This window comes from Phacochoerus africanus, chromosome 13 (genome assembly GCF_016906955.1).
Source record: "Phacochoerus africanus isolate WHEZ1 chromosome 13, ROS_Pafr_v1, whole genome shotgun sequence".
NCBI classification, from domain to species: domain Eukaryota; kingdom Metazoa; phylum Chordata; class Mammalia; order Artiodactyla; family Suidae; genus Phacochoerus; species Phacochoerus africanus.
In genome coordinates, this window is record NC_062556.1 from 4,649,866 (window position 1) to 4,672,808 (window position 22,943).

The window sequence follows — 22,943 nt, forward strand, 5'->3', positions numbered from 1 at the left end:
ACTCACGGAGCCTCAACTTCCTGCTCTTTAATAACAGGAGGAAACACTCCTGCCTTACAAAGAAAATAACACATAATTGATAAATATGTTCTGCCTTCATTTTCCCTTACCATTAATAGACACTGGCTCCCAATGCCAACTAATAAAACACCTAAAAGTCAATCGGTGAAGCTGTGGGGAGTGCCTGGAAATTGTGAAAAAAGGAATGAGGACGGTTCTCACAGTCCTGCCAGGGACAGGATCCGTAAACATTAACCCTAGAAGGCCACAGAGAGGAGTTCCTGTTGTGGCTCAGCGGAAATGAATCCAACTAGTAACCATGAGGACGCAGGTTTGATTCCTGGCCTCGCTCAGTGGGTTAAGGATCCTGCATTGCTCTGGCTGTGGCGTAGGCTGGTAGCTGTGGCTCCAATTCAAAAAGACGAAAGACAAAAAAAAGAAAAACACTAAAGGCACGCCTTTCTGTAAATCTTAAAGTGTGTTTGCACACGTGCACAAGTTCTCAAGTCCTGTCCACTGAAAAGGCCTCCAGAGCAATAAGTTTCCCACACACACAGGCTGTGGCCTCTAAAAACCTTTTTTCCACAAAAAGAACTCGGACAACTTACAGATGCGGCTGCACAAGGTATGCAGACACTGTACAACGAACGGCGTTAGCCTGGAAGATCTTTTTGTGTGGTTTCGAGAGCCAACTTTTACCAAAGAGAATCACTGCAACGGACAAGAACATCGACTACGTAAAAATTCACAGCCTATGAGTCTCCAAGCGGAGGTGTAAATATATAAAAAAGGAAAGCATCAAAGCTTTACCCTGCCCTTCCTACAGAAACCGTATTTCAGGGGCACTGAAGTTCTTGTTTAGAGAATAACTCCTGCTAATAAACTCGGAGGAAAGAGTTGGAAGCAGTGGGTTAGGCAACAACTATCACGGATACTAAAAGCATTAAGTTAAGGGGGGCGGCGGAAGGCTCAGAGCCGAGCCCCCAGGGCACTCATTGAAAGTGAACCAAACTTGCACATCTCACGATGCGATGCACCAAGAAGCATGTAGCAATTCCTAAAAAGTTTTCTTGTCTTAAAAAACAAAACAAAATCACTAAACTTTAAGTGTCCAGACCTAGCTACTAATTTATGAGATACTCAGGGAACAGAGGAAGAATACCCCAAAAAAGGAACAGGGGAGTTCCCGCTGTGGTGCAATGGGATCAGTGGTGTCTGGGCAGCGCTGGAACGCAAGTTCCGTCCCTGGCCCGGTACAGCGAGTTAAGGCTCCAGTGTTGCTGCAGCTGCAGCTTAGGGTGCAGCGATGGCTCAGATCTGATCCCTAGCCTGCCAACTCCATATGCTGCAGGGCAGCCAGAAAGGAAGGAAAGCAGGAAGGAAGGAAAGAAAGAAGGAAAAACGAGTAGGACGTGAGAGGCGGTGAAGATTTACGGCATCTATGCTGACAGTGCTAGCTGCAGCCGAGAGCTGACTTCATAAAGACAGACGCTTTAAAAGCTTTCCGGAGAAATGCTCCAACAGGTACACACCGATGGTGCATGGCTATCATCGGCCATACACGTAACTGCGATATACCTCAGCAAAGCCTGTCCAGGGACTGAGCACAGCTGCAGGAGACTCTCCAGTTCTTCAGTCTGAACAGCACGAGTAACTGCACTCGTCATGACCAACAAACCACGGCTTTGTAAACCAAGATATAATGCCCGTAATCTGGACGTTTTATTATAGAATCAACACCAGGAAAGTCTGGCAACTTCCATGGAGTCGGTGGAGGAAAACACAAGACAGCATCTCACGGCTTATTAAAAGCATTTATGATCATGACCCCTGACCTGTGAAGGGAAAGGAAGCCCGGAGGACAAGCCCGGGAAGCAGCAACCCGCGATCCGAGGCCGGGGCCAGCCCCCCACCGCCCGCTCACCTCCGCACCCGGATGGGGCGCACAGGCCTCACGGCCGTGGATTCTGAGCCTTCTGTTATGTGCTCTTCACTCGCCTGCCTCAATCCCAGCACGGAAAAATGAAAAGTTGAAACGACTGTTTCTCCGGAACAAGCTAACCTTCAATCTTCTTCGTAACTTGGGCGCTTTTCCTTCTAGTTCCCTGACTTTTAATGGAAACTTTCACTGAGGTTCCTAAAACCCAAACACATATCCTCCAAAGACACAGTTTTCCGGCAAAAGACTGGGATGATTTCCTCCACATTCTTGTCTCTGAAATGCTCGGTTTCTAAAAAATACATTGCTGGGGGGTTAAAACCTACCCTGTGTTTTTTTCAGCTCGTTCTAAAGATCAAAGATATGACCAGGTGTAAAATCGGAGGAAACAAATATTAAAAGTTGCTGTCCTTAAGGTATGATCATTGATTTTTCTTTCTTTTTTTTTTCTTTTTGGTTATGTCCATAGCGTGCAAAAGTTCCCAGGCCAGAGATGGAACCTGAGCCACAGCAATGACAATGCTGGATCCTTAACCACTAGGCCACCCGGGAACTCAACTGTTGACTGAATACAATGACCTATCCCTGGCTTTCTCTAATGTCTTCTTCTCCAAGTATTAAAAAAAAAAACTTCCCCCCATCAGTAAGATCATTTTTGGAGTTCCCCTTGTGGCTCAGTGGGTTAAGAACCTGACATAAGGTCTGTGAGGATGCAGGTTCAATCCTTGGCCTCACTCAGTGGGTTAAGGATCCGGAACTGCTGCCAGCTGCAGTGTAGGTCACAGGTGCAGCTCGGATCTGAGTCAGATATGGCACTGCTGTTGCTGTGGTGGTGGCATAGGCCAGCAGCTGCAGCTCCAATTCAACCCCCAGCCCAGAAAGTTCCATATGCCACAGGTGCAGACTTAAAAAGAAAAAAAGAAAAAAAAAAGATTTTCAGCACATATCCCTAATATACACATATGTGTTTAGAAATAATAGATGTACTACATTATGTATGTTAAAAATATAACAAATGTGGAGCTCCTGTTGTAGCTGAGATGTAACAGAACTGACTAGCATCCATGAGGATGTGGGTTCAACCTCTGACCTCACTCAGTGTGTTAAGGATCTGATGTTGCCATGAGCTGTGCTGTAGGCCACAGACACAGCTGAGATCTGGCATTGCTGTGGCTCTGGTGTAGGCCGGCAGCCATTGCTCCAATTCAACCCCTGGGCTGGGGACTTCCATACCCTGCAATGTGCGCCCCTAAAAAGCAAAAAAAAAATACACACACACACACACACACAAAACGAATGTGGAGTTCTCTTGTGGCAGAGAAGGGTAAGGATCTAACATTGCCACTGCTGGGTTGCTGCTGTGGCACAGGTTCCATCCCTGGCCTGGGAATTTCCTATGCCATGAGCACAGCCAAAAAAATTTTAAAATGTACAAATGTAAGTAAGATGAACCCGTGAATTATTAACATTACATGAGAGCAATGAGACTGGGTTTTGTTTTGTTTTTTGTCAACTGTGGGTTATAGATTTGAATGCAGTGATTTGACAGTTCAATTATTTGGATATCTAGTTTCCATGGCTATCAGAGCTGAAAGGGTACCTTCACAGAGATACACAAGTGGGCCCAAGGGGAGAAGCGTCTCCTCGACAGCCTTTACATCCTACAAGATGGTATTAAATTTTCAACGTCATCTGACAAGTTTGTCTCAATTCACTTAAGTAATTGCCTGTCTTTCTAGCAGCAAAGCATGGCAACTAAGCACAGAGGATCTGAAACTACGCGGGTTCAAGTGCAATCTGCTATCTGACCCTGGGAAGTTACCAAGCCACCGTTCATCAGTCTCCTCCCCGGTAAAGGAGGTTTGTAACAGCACCCGCCTCTAAGACGCTGTAAAGAACTAAATGAATAATCTGCATGGAGAACTCAGCATAGTTCAAAGTACCTCACCACTACAGTTTTTTGTTTGTTTGTTTGTTTGTTTTGTCTTTTTTGCTATTTCTTTGGGCCGTTCCCACGGCACATAGAGGTTCCCAGGCTAGGGGTTGAATCGGAGCTGCAGCCCCCGGCCTACGCAAGGGCCACAGCAACGTGGGATCCGAGCCACGTCTGCAACCTACACCACAGCTCACGGCAACGCCGGATCCTTAACCCACTGAGCAAGGGCAGGGATCGAACCCTCGACCTCATGGTTCCTAGTCGGATTTGTTAACCACTGCGCCACGACGGGAACTCCACCACTACAGTTTTTATTATTACTATCATTATTTTGTCCTTTTAGGGCCGTATCGGTGGCATATGGAGGTTCCCAGGCTAGGGGTCAAATGAGCTACAGCTGTCAGCCTACACCACAGCCACAGAAACACGAGATCCGAGCTGCATCTGCAAGCTACCCCACAGCCATAGCAACGCCAGAATCAAGTCACATCTGCCACCTACACCACAGCTCATGGCAATGCCGGATCCTTAACCCACTAAGCAAGGCCAGGAATCGAACCTGTGTCCTCATGGATATTAGTCAGGTTCATTACCACTGAGCCACAAAAGTAACTCCCCTATGCAATTATTTGAGCCACTCGTCCCTTTTGAAGAATTAGATTAGCTGAAATGAAATCACACAGTTTCTGAATCTACACTTCAGTCGTAAGAGAACACAACAGCACAGAGAGTAAGAGGGACAACTGTGGGTAAAAGAGAACCACCTCCCACAGACAGAGTGTGGGCGCCAGTGTCATCAATTTATTAAGAATTAGATAAAAATAAACATGAAAAATGCTAATTTTTTCCTCCCAATGAATCGGTTTACATATTTCATTTGGAGACTCTGGTTTTAACACCATTATGTCAAGAGCACCATGTTTTAAAATGTTTAAATGCGCCACTGTCCCCATGCTGGCTGGCAGTGGCACCTGTCCTGTGGAACAGCCCCCTCTGGGCGCCCCCCCCCCCCCCCGGCCACCATGTCTCGCTCAGTGGCCCTGTTTCCCATAACATGACACCACCTGCCTCTGCCCACCGGGCTCCCTGCCGCCAGGGGACCTAAACCAAAGGCTAGTGGGCCATCTTCAGTCCTAGAGCCTCACCCCACGGCCTGTCCCTCCTCCTGCGAGGGGGCGGCCACAAGGCCTCCTGCAGGCCCTGCCACAGCCCTGGGCACTTGATCCAATCTGGCCAGAGACATCTGCCTAATCAACTTTATAACCTACAAATGGAAAGAAACATTCATTTTTATGTCGCTCCTTCCTCCGTAACCGCCTCCGTTCCCTGAATCCAGAGTTCCGACTAATGACTTACCAGCAATTCAGGCTAAAAGGCCTTTGATGAGACGGTCTAGCCTCACAATGAGATTTATGAAGCTCAACCTACCTGTGTTTGAGGGCCTCGTGTATCAGAAAATTCATATAAAATCACACAATAAAATGATGAAAAAAGGCTATTAACAATGGAGAGACTGCATAAAAGTCAGAAAGAGATGGCACTAGTCCAAGTCACCCCTGCTATCACCTTTGCGCGGTAAATACTCAGGAGCTGTGAGAGAGAAAGGAAAAAGGCAGGAATTCCCATCGTGGCTCAGTGGTTAACGAATCCGACTAGGAACCACGAGGTTGCAGGTTCGATCCCTGGCCTTGCTCAGTGGGTTAAGGAGCCGGTGTTGCCATGGGCTATGGTGTGGGTTGCAGACGTGGCTCGGATCCCACGTTGCTTGTGGCCATGGCGCAGGCCGGTGGCTACAGCTCCAATTAAATCCCTAGCCTGGGAACCTCCACAGCCCTAGAAAAAGGCAGAAAGGAAAAAAAAAAGAAAGGAAAAAGGCAGTCTGGCCTATCAGATTAGGGCAATCTGTTTTCAAAGCATTCCGCTGACAGTGTAAACAGCTGACAGGTAGCTAAGTGGGGTATTTCAGAGCAAGAGAAAGCTGCCCAAGGCTCCTGTGCCTCAAGAGGGTTTGGAACCCGCGTCACAGCAGGGCTCCTCCTCCCTGACTTCGTCATCAGCACCAGAATCCCCAAGAGTAAGGCAAGAGGCACCACCGACTCCACGTAAGATGCCAATTATAATGTCATGTTACAGCTATTTTCTCATTAAGAGTAAACATTTCAGTCTCTCCATTTTGCATCTAACTTCTTTGCAGATGGTCCCAGAACAAGTAAAACAACATCCTAGGTAAAGTCATTTGAGTCCTATAGTATTTTTTCTGCTGTTGTTTTTAATTTAAAATAACTTCGGTATTTACCATTAAGAATAAACTGCCATAAAAGCTATCATTTGTGAAAATACTCTTCCAAGATAAAAATAGCTACAACTGAAAATAGTGGAAAACAGGCTGTTATGAACCAACCAAGTGAAGAGTAAGCACTTCACTGAATTTCTGGTAAGGTTAACTTAAACTGTGTCTATTTTTCTTCTCTCCATGAAAAAAGAAGTCTCATGTGCTATCTGCCCAAGTACATGCACTACTTCCCAAAAGCAAGTGTTATTGGGTGATTCTACCACTTACTGGTCGCAAAAAGGGAACAAATCGAGCAAATCTAATAGGAACTCTTTTCAGTATCAGCCTTTTGTGAAGAGCAGTGAAAATGAACCTGGAAACGCACACCTAGCTAAGAACAGGCTGATGAGAAGAAACTGGGTGCCTCACTTTAACAGGCTCCAAAGGTCAGGAAAGATGAACCACCGAGTTCTTAGAGCATCTACATCCCACGCTGCCTAAAACACTAACTACAAGGCAGGCAGGCAGAGAGAGGGGCGGAAACGTTAAAATGCACATCTCTGCATCAATGAAGCCACCCTCCCCAACCCCTCAAGGCTCCAACCTTAATGATTAAGAGACTTTATAAAGAGTGTGATAACTCCACAAATCAAAAAGGCGGAAGGAAATGAGAGAGCAGCGTGAAGATAATTTAAGAGCTGAACATAGGACGCAAGGGAAGACAGTTAAAGGTACAGAACAGAGCTGCCAAGCAGCCCGAGCGCCCAGGTCCCAGAGACGGGTCATCCCCGCACTGGCTCTGCTGCAGCCACTCTGACCACCAGCTCATCGCGGAGTGTAATTCCAGGTGCTCCTCGGTCTCACGGCTGGCGTCCCGGCCACCTCGCAGATCTCCACTCCGGACCCGGATGACCAGGCACCGAGACCAGAAACTAGAGCGGCAAGTTCTGTCTTCCTTGGTTTTACTGGATCTCAGTTCCTCAGCTTTAGGGAGAAACACAAATTCTAGCTTCTGCATTTAAACTGATGCCTACGGAGTAACAAAAATGATACCTTCTTAGAAACTTTATTTTTGAACACCATCAACACTGCTATGTGGACACTGATGTTATTTTTAATTAAAAACAACAGCAGAAAAAATGATAGAACTCCTACGATTTTATCTAGGATGTTGTTTGACTTGTTCTGAGGCCACGTGCACACAAGTTAGGTGCCAAATGGAGACTGAGATGTTTCTGCTGGAGAAGGTCAAGGCCAGACAGCCGTCCGTGTACACGACCCTGCTGTCTGTCCTCAAGAAAACGGGTTCTTCTGGGATCCGAACCACGGGCACCCCTTACCTCAGTTCCAGACACAAAGCAGCTTTGGAATCTGAACCAAATACTGGTGACACCGAAGAGATGGAAGAAACGGGGGTTCTGCCACCCCCAGCACTGAAACGAGGCTTTTTTCCACTAGACAACTGTCTGTGAGCACAAACATTTCAGATGTCACAAGTGGAGGCCAGACTTCTCGATAAAGGAGATTAAATATATTCCTTTAACTCTCTTCCCTGTGAAACCCCGATAAAATGATGGTAATACAAGAGATTAGGCCAAAACTCAAAAGGCCACAGAAAACCACTGCTGACTACAGTTATCAGCGAACTTACAGGAAATAGAAGCCCAAAGGCCCCTAGAGACAAATGGAAACAATAGACTCACGGCTACAGGGTCAGGGACTTTTTCCGTGGGCTGCGAGGGACATCTGAGAACATGAGTCTGGGTGTGCGGCCTTATGAGAATCATTTCAATCCCGGGCACTTAGGCTTCCTTTCTCTCTCTCTCTCTTTTTTTTTTTTTTTTTTTGTCTTTTTAAGGCTGCACCCTCGGTATACGGAGGTTCCCAGGCTAGGGGTCAGATCAGAGCCACAGCCACACCAGACCCGAGCCGTGTCTGCCACCTACACCACAGCTCTCGGCAACACCTGATCCTTAACCCACTGAGCAAGGCCAGGGATTGAACCTGACTCCTCATGGATGCTAGTGGGGTTCACTGAGCCACGACGGGAACTCCAATTTACGCTTTCTTTTAGCTGCAGGTTTAGTGTCCACAGAAAATGACTAGGACACTCCAGGTCTGAGACTTCAGGACAGCAGTGAGGCACCACACAGGAAGCAAGACTAAATAAACACAGAATGAAGCCACCCTCGACTGGCGCAGGAGGGCTCCTCCCCGCAGAAAATAAACAGCCCAGAGAAGTGGCTCTAGCTACTGAATGGGGTGGGGCTGCAGGAGGAAGGCACTGGCCAGGGGTCACTCTAGAGCAAAAGGAGAGCCCTCCCCCCACAAGACGCGCAAAGCCCCAATCCTCCTTTGAGATTTCACTGTTACAGGTGAATAAAACTTGAGGAAAGCTTCAGATAGCAGAGACAGTAAAGTTTAAAATAGAGGAGTTTCCTGGTGGCTCAGTGGGTTAAGGATCATTGTCACTGCTGTGGCACAGGTGTGATCCCTGGCTAGAACTTCTGCATGCCACAGGTGCAGCCAAAAGAAAAAGAAACTTGAAGGTCTCAGAAGCAATCAAATATCCTGAGAAAAATAGCAGAAAATATTGCCTCCATTAAACAAGATTAAAAAAAAGTAACATTCTAAGAAACACAAAGTGCAATGAGCTGGACAAAGAAGTGGAAAATACAGTTTAAAATGTAGAGTACAGCAGATGATCAACAATGGGAGGAAAAATAATCAGTCTAAGTGCTTCAATATGTTTTAATATGCAACTAACCATATTAAAAAAACAAAACAGAGAAATTACATTGACCGGAAGAAAACTATCCCAATAATAGTATGAGAAATGTTCTAGAAATAAGGGAAATAAAAGATCATCAGTCTGAATCAACACCCAACACAATGACGGGGTGGGGGTGGCAAGATACATGCAAAGGTTCCAGAACACTGTGGATATGGAGTTCCCGTTGTGGCTCAGAGGTAACAAACCCGACTAGTATCCAGGAGGATGCAGGTTCAATCCCTGGCCTCACTCGGCGGGTTAAGGAACTGGTGTTGCAGTGACCTGCAGTGTAGATCGCAGATGCGGCTCGGATCCTGCACTCTTGTGGCTGTGGTACAGGCCAGCAGCTGTGTAGCTTCAATTCCACCCTTAGCCTGGGAACCTCCATGTGCCACAGGTGTGGCCCTAAAAAGACAAAAAAAAAGGAACACTGTGGATAGAAAACACCCTGAAGGCCTCTCAAGGTTTTTAAACGGGGAAAAAGCCGAGTACCCCGAGATCAAGCACCCGAAAGGCATCAGCCCCGCAGCACCGACGGCAGCCAGAAAGCGAGAGGACGAGCCCTCACGCGTCCTTCTGAAGGCAGGCTGGGGCCTCGGATGGATGGATGTCCAGCTCTTACAACGGCCAGAACATTCTTAAAGAAACAAGACCTCAACGTTTATCTCGCACGCACACTTCCTAAACCCGGTACTCAAGGACGTGTTCCACCAGCGAGGGAGGAAGAAAGTGAGAAGACGGGATGGAGGAAAGGAGACACGAGAAGAGAAGGTGATGGAAGAGAGCCGGCTGGCTGCCCGGGCACAGGCCGCCCGGGGCACAGGCCGGCCAGCAAGAGAGAGGGCGGCGAGCAGGGGGCCGTGACACGCGTCTTCGCAGGGAGAGGACGGCGCACCGACCTGACGGCAGGGCTCGGGGGAAACTGACATGGGGGACTTTTTTTTTTTTTAGTTCTGTTGAAAACTTGGGAAGAATAAATGAAAACTGAAGCCGTGCCAAGAAGGAGGGAAAGTGAGGCTGGACAGGGACGGACGGAGAGCAGGGCCAAGTCTCTTATCTACCAAAACAGGAAGTCGGTGGGGTTTTTTTTAATAGGAGTATAAGCACTTTCTTTAGACTGTAAGGGCAAATTCCAGAAAAAAATAGCCAGGTTGCTGTGGCTGTGGTGTAGGCCGGCAGCTGTAGCTCCGATTCGACCCCTAGCCTGGAAACCTCCATATGCCGTGGGTGAGACCCAAAAAAGAAAGAAAAAAGCCAGAGGACTGAAGAGCAGCGTCCCTCGGGGAGGGAAGGACAGAGGAGAGGGTACCGTTGAGCGCGTGTGATCAGCTTCCGCCCAGTGCAGACAGGGAAGGGTCCCCGACAAGAACACACACAGTATGACCCGCCCTCGTCGAATCGCACGGGGAACTCTTATCTGCACGTCAGTTACGCACCAGCTCTCAGGGACACGCCGATTTGTTCAACATAACTTACTTGCCTGTGTGATCATCGGTACATGTTTATTTTAAAACTCTCGCATGGATACACCTAACAATACAGGACAACAGCGTAAACAAACGCTGACAACTATGTAACAAAGATTTGATAATTCCGGAGAGAGTTCTTTTGAAGTTTTAATAATTGTAATTACAAGAATCACATCGACGAGGATGGGGCTATGTTTTTTTCTTATATTATACACTCTTAAATGGATACCACGGGGACAGGGCCAGAGGCAAACTGACGAAGACTCACAGATGCAGGAGGTATTTACAAACCATCTTTATATCTGCACTTCTGGACCAGATATATTCAGACATGTAACTAATTCTCAAAGAACCGGGGGATCACTGATTTTTGGCCAAATGAAATTCTGGTTACGAGAAAAGTCTGACACAAAATAGGAAAAATCAGGCTGACAAGTTAGATAACGTGCCAAAATTCTGAAGACATCAGGTCACTTTGTTTCTCTATTAGAGACGATGCTGAACTTCCAAGTCAGGTTTCGTGGCATTAAGCCTACTGACACAAACAAACAATTTTCCTTGAATCAACTGCGAACTGCATTCATCATTCTTAAAACTACTTCCAAGCCATCACTTTGACGGCTAAGTGTCAATGGATACTTACATTGACTAACCCAAAATAGTGCTCGTTGACAGGAAACTGTTCTGGACCAATCTCTTTCTCTAATGCCGAGGCATTGGCGCCCTGTAAAGTGAAACACAGAAATCTTAGTATTTACGGCATTTTCATGATGCTGTCATAATTATATACACATTACAGAGAAATCCTTGTACCTGACATTATGGAAATACGATAAAGGACGACAGTGAAGAATAAAGGCTTTTACAATATGACTAAAAACCAGCTTGCAGGAATGTTCTCACGGAGCCAAAGGCTGGATCAAGGAATTATATATTCATACCTTGTTCTTTTTTCTAAGCAATGCATGAAACGCCTGCTGTGTCCTGTAGCCTAACAGCAACATAACCTCATAGAAGCCATCTCGGAGAGCTAAAATTCTGTGAAATTAAAGGCCCATCTATTCAGTGACCTGACACCTCCTCAGAGGTATATACCTGAGCGTTTCTCACAGCGAACTCCAGGCGACAAGAGCATTGACTGAAACAGCACGGATGACCTCACGGCTGACAGCAATCCAGGTGAGTCACAACAAATGAACCAGACTGACATACAAAAACATGGCTATTTCTCAAAAACACAGTATTAGATAAAGCAAGCAGGCGATTAACCCAGGCGGCCACCACACCTGTACCCAAGGGCGGCATGGCAAAGGGGCCGAAGACCCCACACGGAGCACAGCTGAGCCGGGGCGGGAAGGCGGCCGGGACAGGCAATCGAAGTGAAGGAGCAGAAGGAAAAAACAAAACGAAGCCCGACAAAAAAGGGCCTTGCTCAGACGGTAACTGTGGGTCACGGCGTCGGGAACACGATCGCCTCCGTTCTGTGCATCTGGGTTGGGGGGGGTCCCCCCCACCACCACATGCCAGCGATGGACTCAGGACGAAGGCAAGTAAAAGCAACTCCGAAAACACGGTAATGCTGCCTAAGCTTAGTGAAAACCCCCAAGAACACATACCACCAGGTAGATTTAACTCATTCTACTCACAAAATAGCTGACGGCCGCCTTGCAGAGCTGCACACGGGACGACACACCACCTCCCGAGGGCACGGCCGTGGTCAGCATCACCCGATGCCCAGGAGCCCGCCCTGCCGTGCCTGAGCCTGGGAAGCCTAGACCCTAGCGGACCAGACCTCCCAACTTCCTGACGACCCAGGCCCGAAAATAAACACTGATGCAAGGGGCCGGGTGCACCAGCAGGCAGGTTGCAGCAAAATATTTCCTCTAACATCCGCCAGCCGCCCAGCACTTGCACGGAGCACGCCACTGCCCTTATTCTTCTCAATCTAAGAATTACTACTAGGGCCCTATCAGGTCTATCCCTGCCACATCTTTACTTTCACATAAAGACCGTGATGCAATCACTAGTTTACATATGCTATTTACCTCTCGATTTAGCGATCCACCAACGGTTTTTTAACACCAAACTCAATTATCACAGCGACTCTACGATCCGTTGAAGACACCGTCTTGGTGGAAGGCTGCAAGCCCCACTCCCCACACCCTCCAGCTCAGGGGTCCTGGCCCAAGATGTCCTAGCACGCGCGGAAAACCAGCACTACGCCAGATGCAAGAATGTAAACTGACAGCGCTGTATTCACAGAGCACAACCCTTCCCCACAAAAAAGGAACGAAAAAGCACTATTATCCCAAGTCCAGCCTCTCACACCTACCTGCTTGGAACAAAATGCCAGTACATACACCTGGGGAAGCCTTCCTGGCCCTCAGGATGAAGCAAGAGAGCACGCCAGGCGAACACTCTCCCGGGCGACCCCAACAGCATCCACGCACCGCGGGTCCTGCCCTCCCCGATGGCCCACGGGGCCTCCGTCATCCTTGCAGGTGCTAATCAGAAGGCCCTTCCCCGCCCGGGCCTCAGGCTCCTAAACGTGGAAGGAAAACGGCACCAACCCTTTATGGGGTGGCTACGAACTGGCGGAGCTGAAGCCTCTGCCAAAGCACCTGGCGGAGCCTCGTCCGCAAGCTGGTGTCCACGACACGCTTCTCTTCCCTCCCTCCACCTCAATTCCAAGGTTCCAAGGGGAAAAAGCTACTCCTATTAGCCGCCCCCCACCCCACCCCCAAAGCCAGGCAACAGGCAGAACCACGACCCGAAGGCGAGGGGCAGGCTCGGCCGTCCGTCTCCAATGAGCAGTTTTTTACTTAAAAGCGTACTCAACACTACAGTTATATGTGCCGTGGGGGAAAACCGCCACCAAGCCGAAAATTCGCCACTCGACTCCGAGGACGTTCACAGAAGGGCTCTCCAACATCACCCCTGAGGATTTTGCTGAAGGCTAACAAACCCTATCATGTCAAGCAACAGTCAACCAGGCACCCCAAGATGAAACTGAGCCTAGAGCAGTGACGGCTCCGGACAGCTTTCCAGCCCCGCACGTGGGAAACAGGACCCGACTGCAAGCAACAGTGCTGTCTGGATAAAGCGAAGAAATGCTGGAGTTCTCGGGCAGGAATGTCTGCTCTAAAGTTTTCATGGGCACCAGGTTCATTTGTTTTGTCTGAGAACACAACACGCACAGAAGGAAGAAGATATTCTGGCTGTTCTGCCTCCCTATTTGTAACCTAGATACGATTAGTTATTAGTTATTACCTAGTTCTACGAATTCATGACCCTCCTGATGAAAGGAGCCAAAAGGTGAATAAACATTTTATTTGAAAAAATAACAAATAACTGAGCTGGTGAGAAAATAAGGAATCTGGAGTTCCCATTGTGGCGCAGTGGTTAACGAATCCGACTAGGAACCATGAGGTTGCGGGTTCGATCCCTGGCCTTGCTCAGTGGGTTAAGGATCCAGCGTTGCCATGAGCTGTGGTGTAGGTCGCAGACGTGGCTCGGATCCTGCATTGCTGTGGCTGTGGTGTAGGCCGGTGGCTCCAGCTCCAATTAGACCCTTAAGCCTGGGAACCTCCATATGCCGCGGGAGCGGCCCAAGAAATGGCAAAAAGACAAAAAAAAAAAAAAAAAATTAAAGAAAAGAAAAAAAGGAATCTGCAGAAACCAAGAAAGTAGTAAAGGGAGAACTCTGGGAGATAAGCAAGCACCGCAGACAGACTTTACCTGGAGGGCACCTGCCAGCACCAGTGACCCTTATGCCTCCTCTGACGGCGGATGCAGCAAAGCACGGACACTGGTGCTGAGGCTGAGGGCCCACCCAAGACAGGAAGGCCTAAGAAGACCCCAGCACTACAGGGTCCCAAGAGGGCTATGTCTTCAGTAAGGGGCAACAAGACACAGCAAAGAAACCTGCCTGACTTGTCTTTGGCACAGAGGAGAGATGACAAATACCTTCCAAGAGTCATAACCCCAGTTGGACCCCATGAAGGTTTGTGACCCAAATTCACACATGCTCTATGATCTTACAAACAAACAAAACTCAGGTAGAAAATGTAATTCAGGGAGTTCCCATGGTGGCTCAATGGTAATGAACCCAACTAGGATCCATGAGGATGTGGGTTCGATCCATGGCCTCGCTCAGTGGGTGAAGGATCCGGCACGGCTGTGAACTGTGGTGTGGGTCACAGACGTGGCTCGGATCTGGCATTACTATGGCTGTGGTGTTGGCCTGCAGCTGTAGCTCCGATTTGACCCGTAGCCTGGGAACGTCCACATGCCGGAGTGCTATGCCATGGGTGTAGCCCTAAAACAAACAAACAAAAAGAGAATATGAAATTCAAAGAGCCCCCGAGTTGACAGTGCCCTCACCCCCCACAAAGCAGAATTATAAATTCACTCTAGAAAACAAATTCGATCTACCCCATAATGAATCCGCCCAAATAAAACGTCAAGAGATTTGAGATCACAATCAAAAATCACACATATACAACAGGGAAGCAAAGCACTACGAATAAAAGCCAGAAGCACAAACAGCAGGATGAGACTCAAGATATTAAATAACATAAGTATTTCAGATACACTATAAAACAAACGCTTAACACGTGCCAAGAAATAACAAAGACTTGATTATAAGAACAAAGATGAGAATTTAAAGCCTAACCAGACTTTTTTAAAGAACCAAGTAAAACTTCTAAATATAAAAATTACAATTGAAAGTAAAAAACTCAATGGTAACTATGGAGTCAGTAAACAGAACAAAAGACATGTCGTTACCCGTGTCCAAACCTACAGGATGCCCACCAAGAGGGACCTGTAAACTCCAGACTCGAGGGCATTATGACGTGTCAACGCAGCTTCGTCAGCTGTAGCAACTGTGCCATCTGGGGGCGCAGACAGCAGGGAGATGGGGAGGGGTGGGGGCGGAGGGGGGGGCACACACCTCTGTGCCTCCTTTCAATTTTGCCATAGAACTAAAACTGCTCAGGAAAAAAAAAAAAAAAAAAAACAAGAGTCTTAATAAATCATCGGGGGGGAAAAAACTCAATGTTTGCTTGAGAAATAAGGTTAATATTGCTGATACATTTTTTATAATGCTATATAATGCTACTAATTGAAACTAAATTTTTTTAGAAATAGGGAGCATTGTTTCACAGGAGAAAACGCACGCAGACTGGCTCCACTGTGGAGCTCCAAGAGAGACCTTTCTCCATCATCTCACACCGTGTTCTTGACACCTCAGCACCTCCCATCCCCACGTTCCCCGCAGGGTGAGACGCTACTGGCTCTTCCAGTCTTCCAGAAACGGGAAGGATGAAAAGCCGCCCCGGCTGTGCCAGGGCAGACGTTAACCAAGTTCTGGATGAAAGCAGAGCAGCACCTCTGCAGAAAGAGTCCCGCGGAGGACGGCAGGCGGAGGAGCCAAGGCCTCCTCAACCTGCCTCTCGCGGTCCCTGCAACGCTGGGGAACCAACTGCTGCTTTTTCATGCCGAGAAGAACCAGCGAAGGGAACGAAGAGTCAGCTCAAAGTGCAAGGATACCTTTCATTTATTGATATGGATGCCCATGTTGTGAAGATACCATCTGCAAACAAGGAAAAAGAAAACCACTTGGGGGACGGCTGCTCCTGGTTAAATCACGTGTACACAGTCGACCCCGGAAAGCACACATCTGACTGCCCTGTGGTCTGCACTTATGAGAAAGCAGCAATTACACAGCAGCAAACGGACACCCAGGACTGTTTTCGGGAGAGTAAATTAAGGAAATTGCCTCCATGGTCTAAAGCTAGACTGGGGATCTTAAAAAAAAAAAGCTAACTATTTTGAAAAGCTGATTATGTTCAGTATATACTGCTTAAGAAAACAGTGAACTGAATACATTTCAGCAAGAAATAAAAAATGATGAAAATGCTGAAGAATGAACACCTCATGCAGAAAGTGTCCTGAGCAAGAACACCGACGTCCCGGAGGGTGTGTGGGGAAGGGGTTCCGGGATGGACGCAGACAGAACCCCGAGGACGCTCAGGTCCTTCCAGCACCCGGTCGGGCACCCCCAGCGAGCTCGCCCACACAGCCCCCGCGCACTTTGGCTCAGGTCTAGTTACTTACGGCACCGAATGCAGAGCAAGTGCTGCGCAAACAGTTGCCAGCATGCAGCCACTTCAAGCCGTGCTTTTTGGAACTTTTCGGGATTTTTTCCCCCAAATACCTTCAGTCTTTGGACTTGGAACCCACGGATACGGAGGGTCACTTTTCCTTCTTTAAACTAGTTTGTGTTTAATACAAATATGAGAAAATGTAATATTCTCCCCCCACTTCTGCGTTTCCAGTCATATCTTCGAAGCCAGCAATCATCGTTCCAAGTTTAATACTGAAAAGGGTCAGACCAGGTCGGAAGCCAGAGGAGAGCTGCCAAAGGCAGCAGGAAAGGCTTCCTGAAGATCAAAGCAGCAAGCGGCCTCAGGACCCAAGAAAAGTTCTGGAGGCGCAGGAAGAGCCGCCGTGAGGACGTGGACGCGCCGAAGCGCGACTGTGGGCGGTCAGGGAGGCCCCCGGCAAGACCACGGGAGAGACGAGTCTCCAGCTCCCAAACAAGAAACCGGAGCAGAAACGAAGGCCGACGGCCCCCGCGCCCGCGCCCCTGGCAACCAGATCAAAGACAACACACATGCTTGCGAAAGCACGAGCCATTTCCATACCCGGAGCTGCGGGCATCATCAAACAGGCTCCCGCAGCCAAAGACGCCCTTCAGGAAGTGCCTGGGCAGAAACGCTGGAGATCTTGGCTTTTAAATTCATGAGTGGAGGTGAGATCAATCCAGTGGATCACAACCTTTTCCTGCTCCTTTTTTTTTGGGGGGGGGGGGCTGTGCCTGAGGCATACAAAAGTTCCCAAGCCAGGATTCGAACCCACACCACAACAGTGACCCACGCCACAGCAGTGACAAGGTGGGATCCTTACCCCCCTGAGCTACCAGGGAACTCCCCCACCGTTTTCTGGTTCAATAAAACAGGTGGGATTTTATACCTCTCCCTACCAAGAGTAAACGATGCTTCTATAGCTCTGTCGAACCTCTTTCTCCCTATGGGCTGAAATCAAAAATGTTTTGATTAACATAAAAAAGGGTAAAGAAAAACGGCCAATCCAAGTACACTGAATCAAAATGAGCTTTTCATGACACACAGGCAGAAAATTAGTGAAAGATAAATCTAAGATGACAAAGGCGAGAACAGCTACCCAACTGCTGTGTGACAGCACGTTTGTGCTGCGGGAGGACCTGAGAGCCGGAGAATTTGGAAAGGCGCCACAAACAGATGGAACCAACAGAGCTGAGCCGTGGCTCCGCCGTCAGAGGGATTTTCGGGCGGTGAAGCGAGAGCCTGGAGGCACAGGAGGGCCCGGGGCTCACACACGGGCCACTCGGCAGGGCCCCACCGCCCACTCCCCTCACAGCCTGGCCGGGAGCCCAGACTTGCGGCACCTGCAGAAAATCAAAACCCATGCGTCTAGCAGCAACACACCACCACGTTCAAGGTGGGGATTTAGGGCAGATGTGCCCGCCTCTGCGCTCCCACTTCCCCAAATCTCCAACCCTGGGCAAAGAGCAGCCCCGTGGGGGCCTGTTTCTAGACGCCCAGAGGACGCAGAGGGCCCGCTGGAGCAAAGGCTGCCAGGATGCAGCTTCTTGGGCCCCTCCTCCTCCCTCCCCAGGCGAACCCCTCTGCAAAGTGCCACCCCACAGTAGCACAGGAAGCGTCTGGGGTTCCCGTGACGTGCAGCCATCCTAAGAAACGGAGGCCCTCACAGTGGAGGTTTAGCTCCGCACAAAGGACAAAGGGTTCTCAGCTGGCCCAGGCCCAAGCCAGGCACTGCACAGAGGGAGCGGGGTCAGCAGCGCAGGGAGGCAGGATGCTGCCTCTGGGGGGAATCAAAGGCCAGCTCGGGCCACCACGGGCCTGAAGGGCCTTGCCCGTGATGACACAACTCTTCTGAAAGCCACCAATTTCTTTCTATGGGAGGTGTGTACAGGTCAGCGCGCCCACCTCCTCCCTGCTGACCACCCCCCAAATCCTCAACCCACCCGGCAGGAGGACTTCGGCCAGGTTTTTCAAGTTTTCAAGCTTTGGTTGCACCTTACCTACAACCCCCCAAAAAAGGGCAAGATTTGGTTTTCACAGCATCTCTGCATGCCTTTCAACAGAGGGATTCTTCTGTTTTGCCAAATTACAAAAGAATTCTTCCCAGAAGAAATTAAAGTAGCTTACTTTCTCCTTTCATCAACAGGCAACACGGAAGCGCATATTAAACACGGAAAACTCCTCATCAGAGTAATTCGGGGAAACTCAATTCTATGACTAATCACTGGCCAAACGCTAAAAATTTAAACTTACTCAGAGGTCGGCACTTACGTAATTCTTTTCACCCAACAGTGACGCATACACAAATATACCACACAAGAAACAGAAGCTAGGAAAGAGCTACATATCTGCATCATTGCTGTAAATCAATGACAAATGACCAAACCAAAAACAACAGGCATGAAATTCAGATACCCACTAGAAACTCAATGGTCCTATCGGACAGGTGCTAAATACTACAACCTTCAAATTATTTGATCTAATATCTCCAGTGAAAAGTTTGGTTATCTAACTCATGGCTAAATATGTGTTACTTATACAGAATATTTACATGAAACACATAAAAGATGACACAGATTCACTTTAAATCACTGAAAAACTGTTGCACTCACCTGGAGCCAATAACCAAAAAGCCCATGCTTTTGACCTGTGTGTGACCAGGAGACAATGAATTACTGAGAAAAATCTCATTAATTTACCTCCGTCATTGTAACAGCAGTGATGCTGGGCTTAGCAAGAATTACTCTGGAAAACCTTCACAGTAACCTTAATAACAGCATCAAAAAGAAAATCCTCAAGCAGGAGCAACATACTTAACAAACGATTTGAGGGGGCACAAGGAATTTTACAAACCCCCCTCTTCTACCAATACAAACCTTTATCCAAACAATTCACAAAATACTTTCACGGATGGTTAAACATTTAAAACACACCCATGAGAGTTTCCTGGTGGCCCAGGGGTGAAGGCGTCAGCATGGTCGCTGCTGTGGCGCTGGCCTGGGAACTTCCACGTCCACAGGTGCAGCCAAAAAGACCCCAAAACACAACCACAGCTGACCTCCACCACTGGCACTGTACTTAGAACCAAAAGAAGGGCGAGACTTGGTTCTCGCAGCATCTCTGCCTGCTTTTCAGCACAGAGATGCACCTGCTTAGCCAAATTACAAGAAACGGTTGGTCATTTCAAGCCCTTTCTACCACATTCTTGGCATTTTTACATTCCTTGTTGCCGAGTAATGTCTCAGTTCTATAAAAACAAGGAGCCCTGGACTCCTTTAGACACTTGACCTGGATGATGGATCGCGGTGGTGCCCGATCAGAAAACATGCGCTCGATGCTTTTCCGCTTACAAAAACATCAACACCTCTATCTTCCCCAAGGCCTGGGTTACAGTAAATGAACTACGTGAAGGTCCCTCACACCCGAGGGAAGAAAATCACCCTGCAGCTACGAGGCACGGCTGGGGTGAAGCGAAGTCAAACCTACGGACATGACTGACGTCATGATTCTGTTGCTATGACAACAGATTCCTGATTCCTGATTCTAGGGACTAACTGTAATCAAAACCATCGTCAAACTTAAACAGTTGTGTCAAATACAGAGAGGAACTGACTGACGGCCGTCAGCACCACGTGGAGTCACGTCCCAAACATCCCCGAGGCGGAAAGACGTCACAGGAAGGATGAGCAGCACGTTCCAGGGGTCGGTCCCTCCCCTGGAACCACCCAGCTGAAAAACCCATCAGCATCAACTCCGTCACAACACTCACAACCAGGGGTTGTAAAACTGCCCAAAAACCTGAACACTAACTCGTTTTATGAAACCAGCATTATCCTAACGCTCAAGCCAGACTATCGACTACAGACCAATATTCCTTATGAATATAAATGCAAAAACCTCAAAAAACACAAGCAAACCGTAACAGCAACATATTAAAAGGATTACCGACCATGGCCAGGTGGGATAAACAGCCAGAATAAGGAACTTCTACAGGAGTTCCTGCTGTGGCACAATGGGATCAGGGCTGTCTGTGCAGCAGGTTCGATCCCCCAGCCCGGCACAGTGGATTAAAGGATCTGGCATTGCTGCAGCTGCGGCACAGGTTGCAACTGTGGCTCAGATCTGATCCCTGGTCCAGGAACTCCGCATGCCACGGGGTGTCCAAAAAAGAAAAAAAAAGCAAGAAAAAAAAGAACGTCTACAACTCAAGAACAAAAAAAGAGCCCAATTAAAAAATGGAGAGGTGACTTGAATTGACATTTCTCCAAAGATATACCAGTGGCAAATAAGTACATTTCAAGATGCTCAGTATCACCACTCATTAGGAAAACGGCAATCAAAATCCCAAGGTACCACTTCACCTCCATCAGGATGGCCAGAAACGGGGGTGGGGGGGGGGGTGGATGGAAAATAACAACCATGGTGAGGTTGTGAGGTAATCTGGTAGGTCCTCAAAACCTTAAGCATGGCCTTACCATATGGCTCAACAACTTCAATCCCAGGTACATATGCAAAAGATTTGAAAAGAGGAAATCAGACGATTATATGTCTATGTTCACACCTTTAGTCCTAGCAGCCACAAGGTGGAAAAAACTCCAAATATCCATTAAAAAATGAACGAATAACCACTATGGAGAACAGTATGGAGGTACTTTAGAAAACTATACATAGAACTTCCATATGACCCAGAAACCCCACTCTTGGGCACATACCCAGACAAAACTTTCCTTGAAAAAGACACAGGGACCCACATGTTCACTGCAGCACTATTCACAACAGCCAAGACATGGAAACAACCTAAATGTCCATAGACAGATGACTGGATTAGGAAGATGTGGTATAGATACACAACGGAATACTACTCAGCCCTAAAAAAGAACAAACTAATGCCATCTGCAGCAACATGGATGGAACCAGAGTCTCTCATAGTGAATGAAGTAAGTCAGAAAGACAAATACCATACGATATCACATATCTGGAATCTAATATATGGCACAAATGAACCTTTCCACAGAAAAGAAAATCACAGACTTGGAGAACAGACTTGCGGTTGCCAAGGGGGAGGGAGAGGGAGTGGGATGGACTGGGAATTTGGGGTTAATAGATGCAAACTATTGCCTCTGGAATGGATAAGCAATGAGATCCTGCTGTATAGCACTGGAAACTATATCTAGTCACTCACAATGGAGCATGACAATGTGAGAAAAAAGAACCTGTACATGTATATGTGACTGGGTCACCTTGCTGAATAGCAGAAAATTGACAGAACACTGTAAACCAGCTATAATGGAAAAAATAAAAATCATTATTAAAAAAAGGGAGATGCATGAACAAGTGTGGAAAGACATAACGGAAATGGAAAGCAGTGATTCACGCCACAACATGGGTGAGCTCTGAAAACATCACGCTAAGTGAAAGCAGCCAGACGCAAGAGGACAAGTAGTGTACAATTCCACTTATGTGCAATGTCCACACGACAGGGAAACTGACAGAAGACAGAAAGCAGACTCTCAAGCAAAGTCTGCAGACAAGGAGAAGAGGGTGTTATTACTGGAGGGCTACAGAGCTGCTGGTTCGGGTGATGAGAAAGTTTTGGAATTAGTGGTGACAGTTGCCTAACATGGCGAATGTAATTAATGTTGCTGAAATCTACACTTAAAATCAGTTAAAAGAGCCAATTATATATATAGATAAAACCCACAATTTAAACAAAGAAAAAGACCGCGTGATCCAAGGTCAAGGATGTCTCACTGGGATTTCAGGAGTTAATAAATGTGCTTCCTTCCCCACCATCGTTTTTTCTGGAAAGCCAGTCACTGGCTGAAATCCATCATTTCTCGGGTAAAATACATAGCTGCAGGAATCAGCGAGGGCCAGATGTTGCTTATTCAGTATCACAAACCCAAAAAGATATGATAATCCTTGAAGCAAACAACACCAGCATGCCAGTGCTTTGATTCAGCAAGCTACAACTGTGCAAAACAAAGACACCAGAAAAATGCTGGGGGGCACCCATGTCTGTGACCAGATCTGATCAGCGGGGTAAGGAGTAGGTGGCCAGCGGCTGGAACAGCAGGAGGCTGAATGACACCCAGTGTTTGTGAGTGGCCCTTCTTGAAAACTGCAGTTAAAATTCCTCCTTCAAAATAAACACAGATGTACTTTTTTTTTTTTTTTTGCAGATGTACATATTTTCGAGCCCATTTATTTTATCTTACTTAGGGCTGTACCTGCAGTATATGGAAGTTCCGGGGCTAGAGGCTGAGTCAGACTTGCAGCTGCCAGTCTACACCAGAGCCACAGCAATACCAGATCCAAGCCGCATCTGCAACCCACACTGCTTCTTGTGGCAAATCCAGATTCTTTAACCCACTGAGCTAGGCTGGGGATTGAACCCACATCCTC

General features: G+C 47.8%; 1 protein-coding gene across 1 annotated transcript in view; it reads right to left on the minus strand.

Annotated features, from left to right (window-relative positions):
• USP12 (ubiquitin specific peptidase 12) overlaps nucleotides 1-22,943 on the minus strand; it is a 77,269-nt gene that overhangs the window by 29,201 nt on the left and 25,125 nt on the right. The window contains exon 2 of the mRNA XM_047755729.1: nucleotides 11,033-11,113. Within this exon, the coding sequence (XP_047611685.1) occupies nucleotides 11,033-11,113 (81 nt within the window). The remainder of the gene's footprint in view (nucleotides 1-11,032; nucleotides 11,114-22,943) is intronic.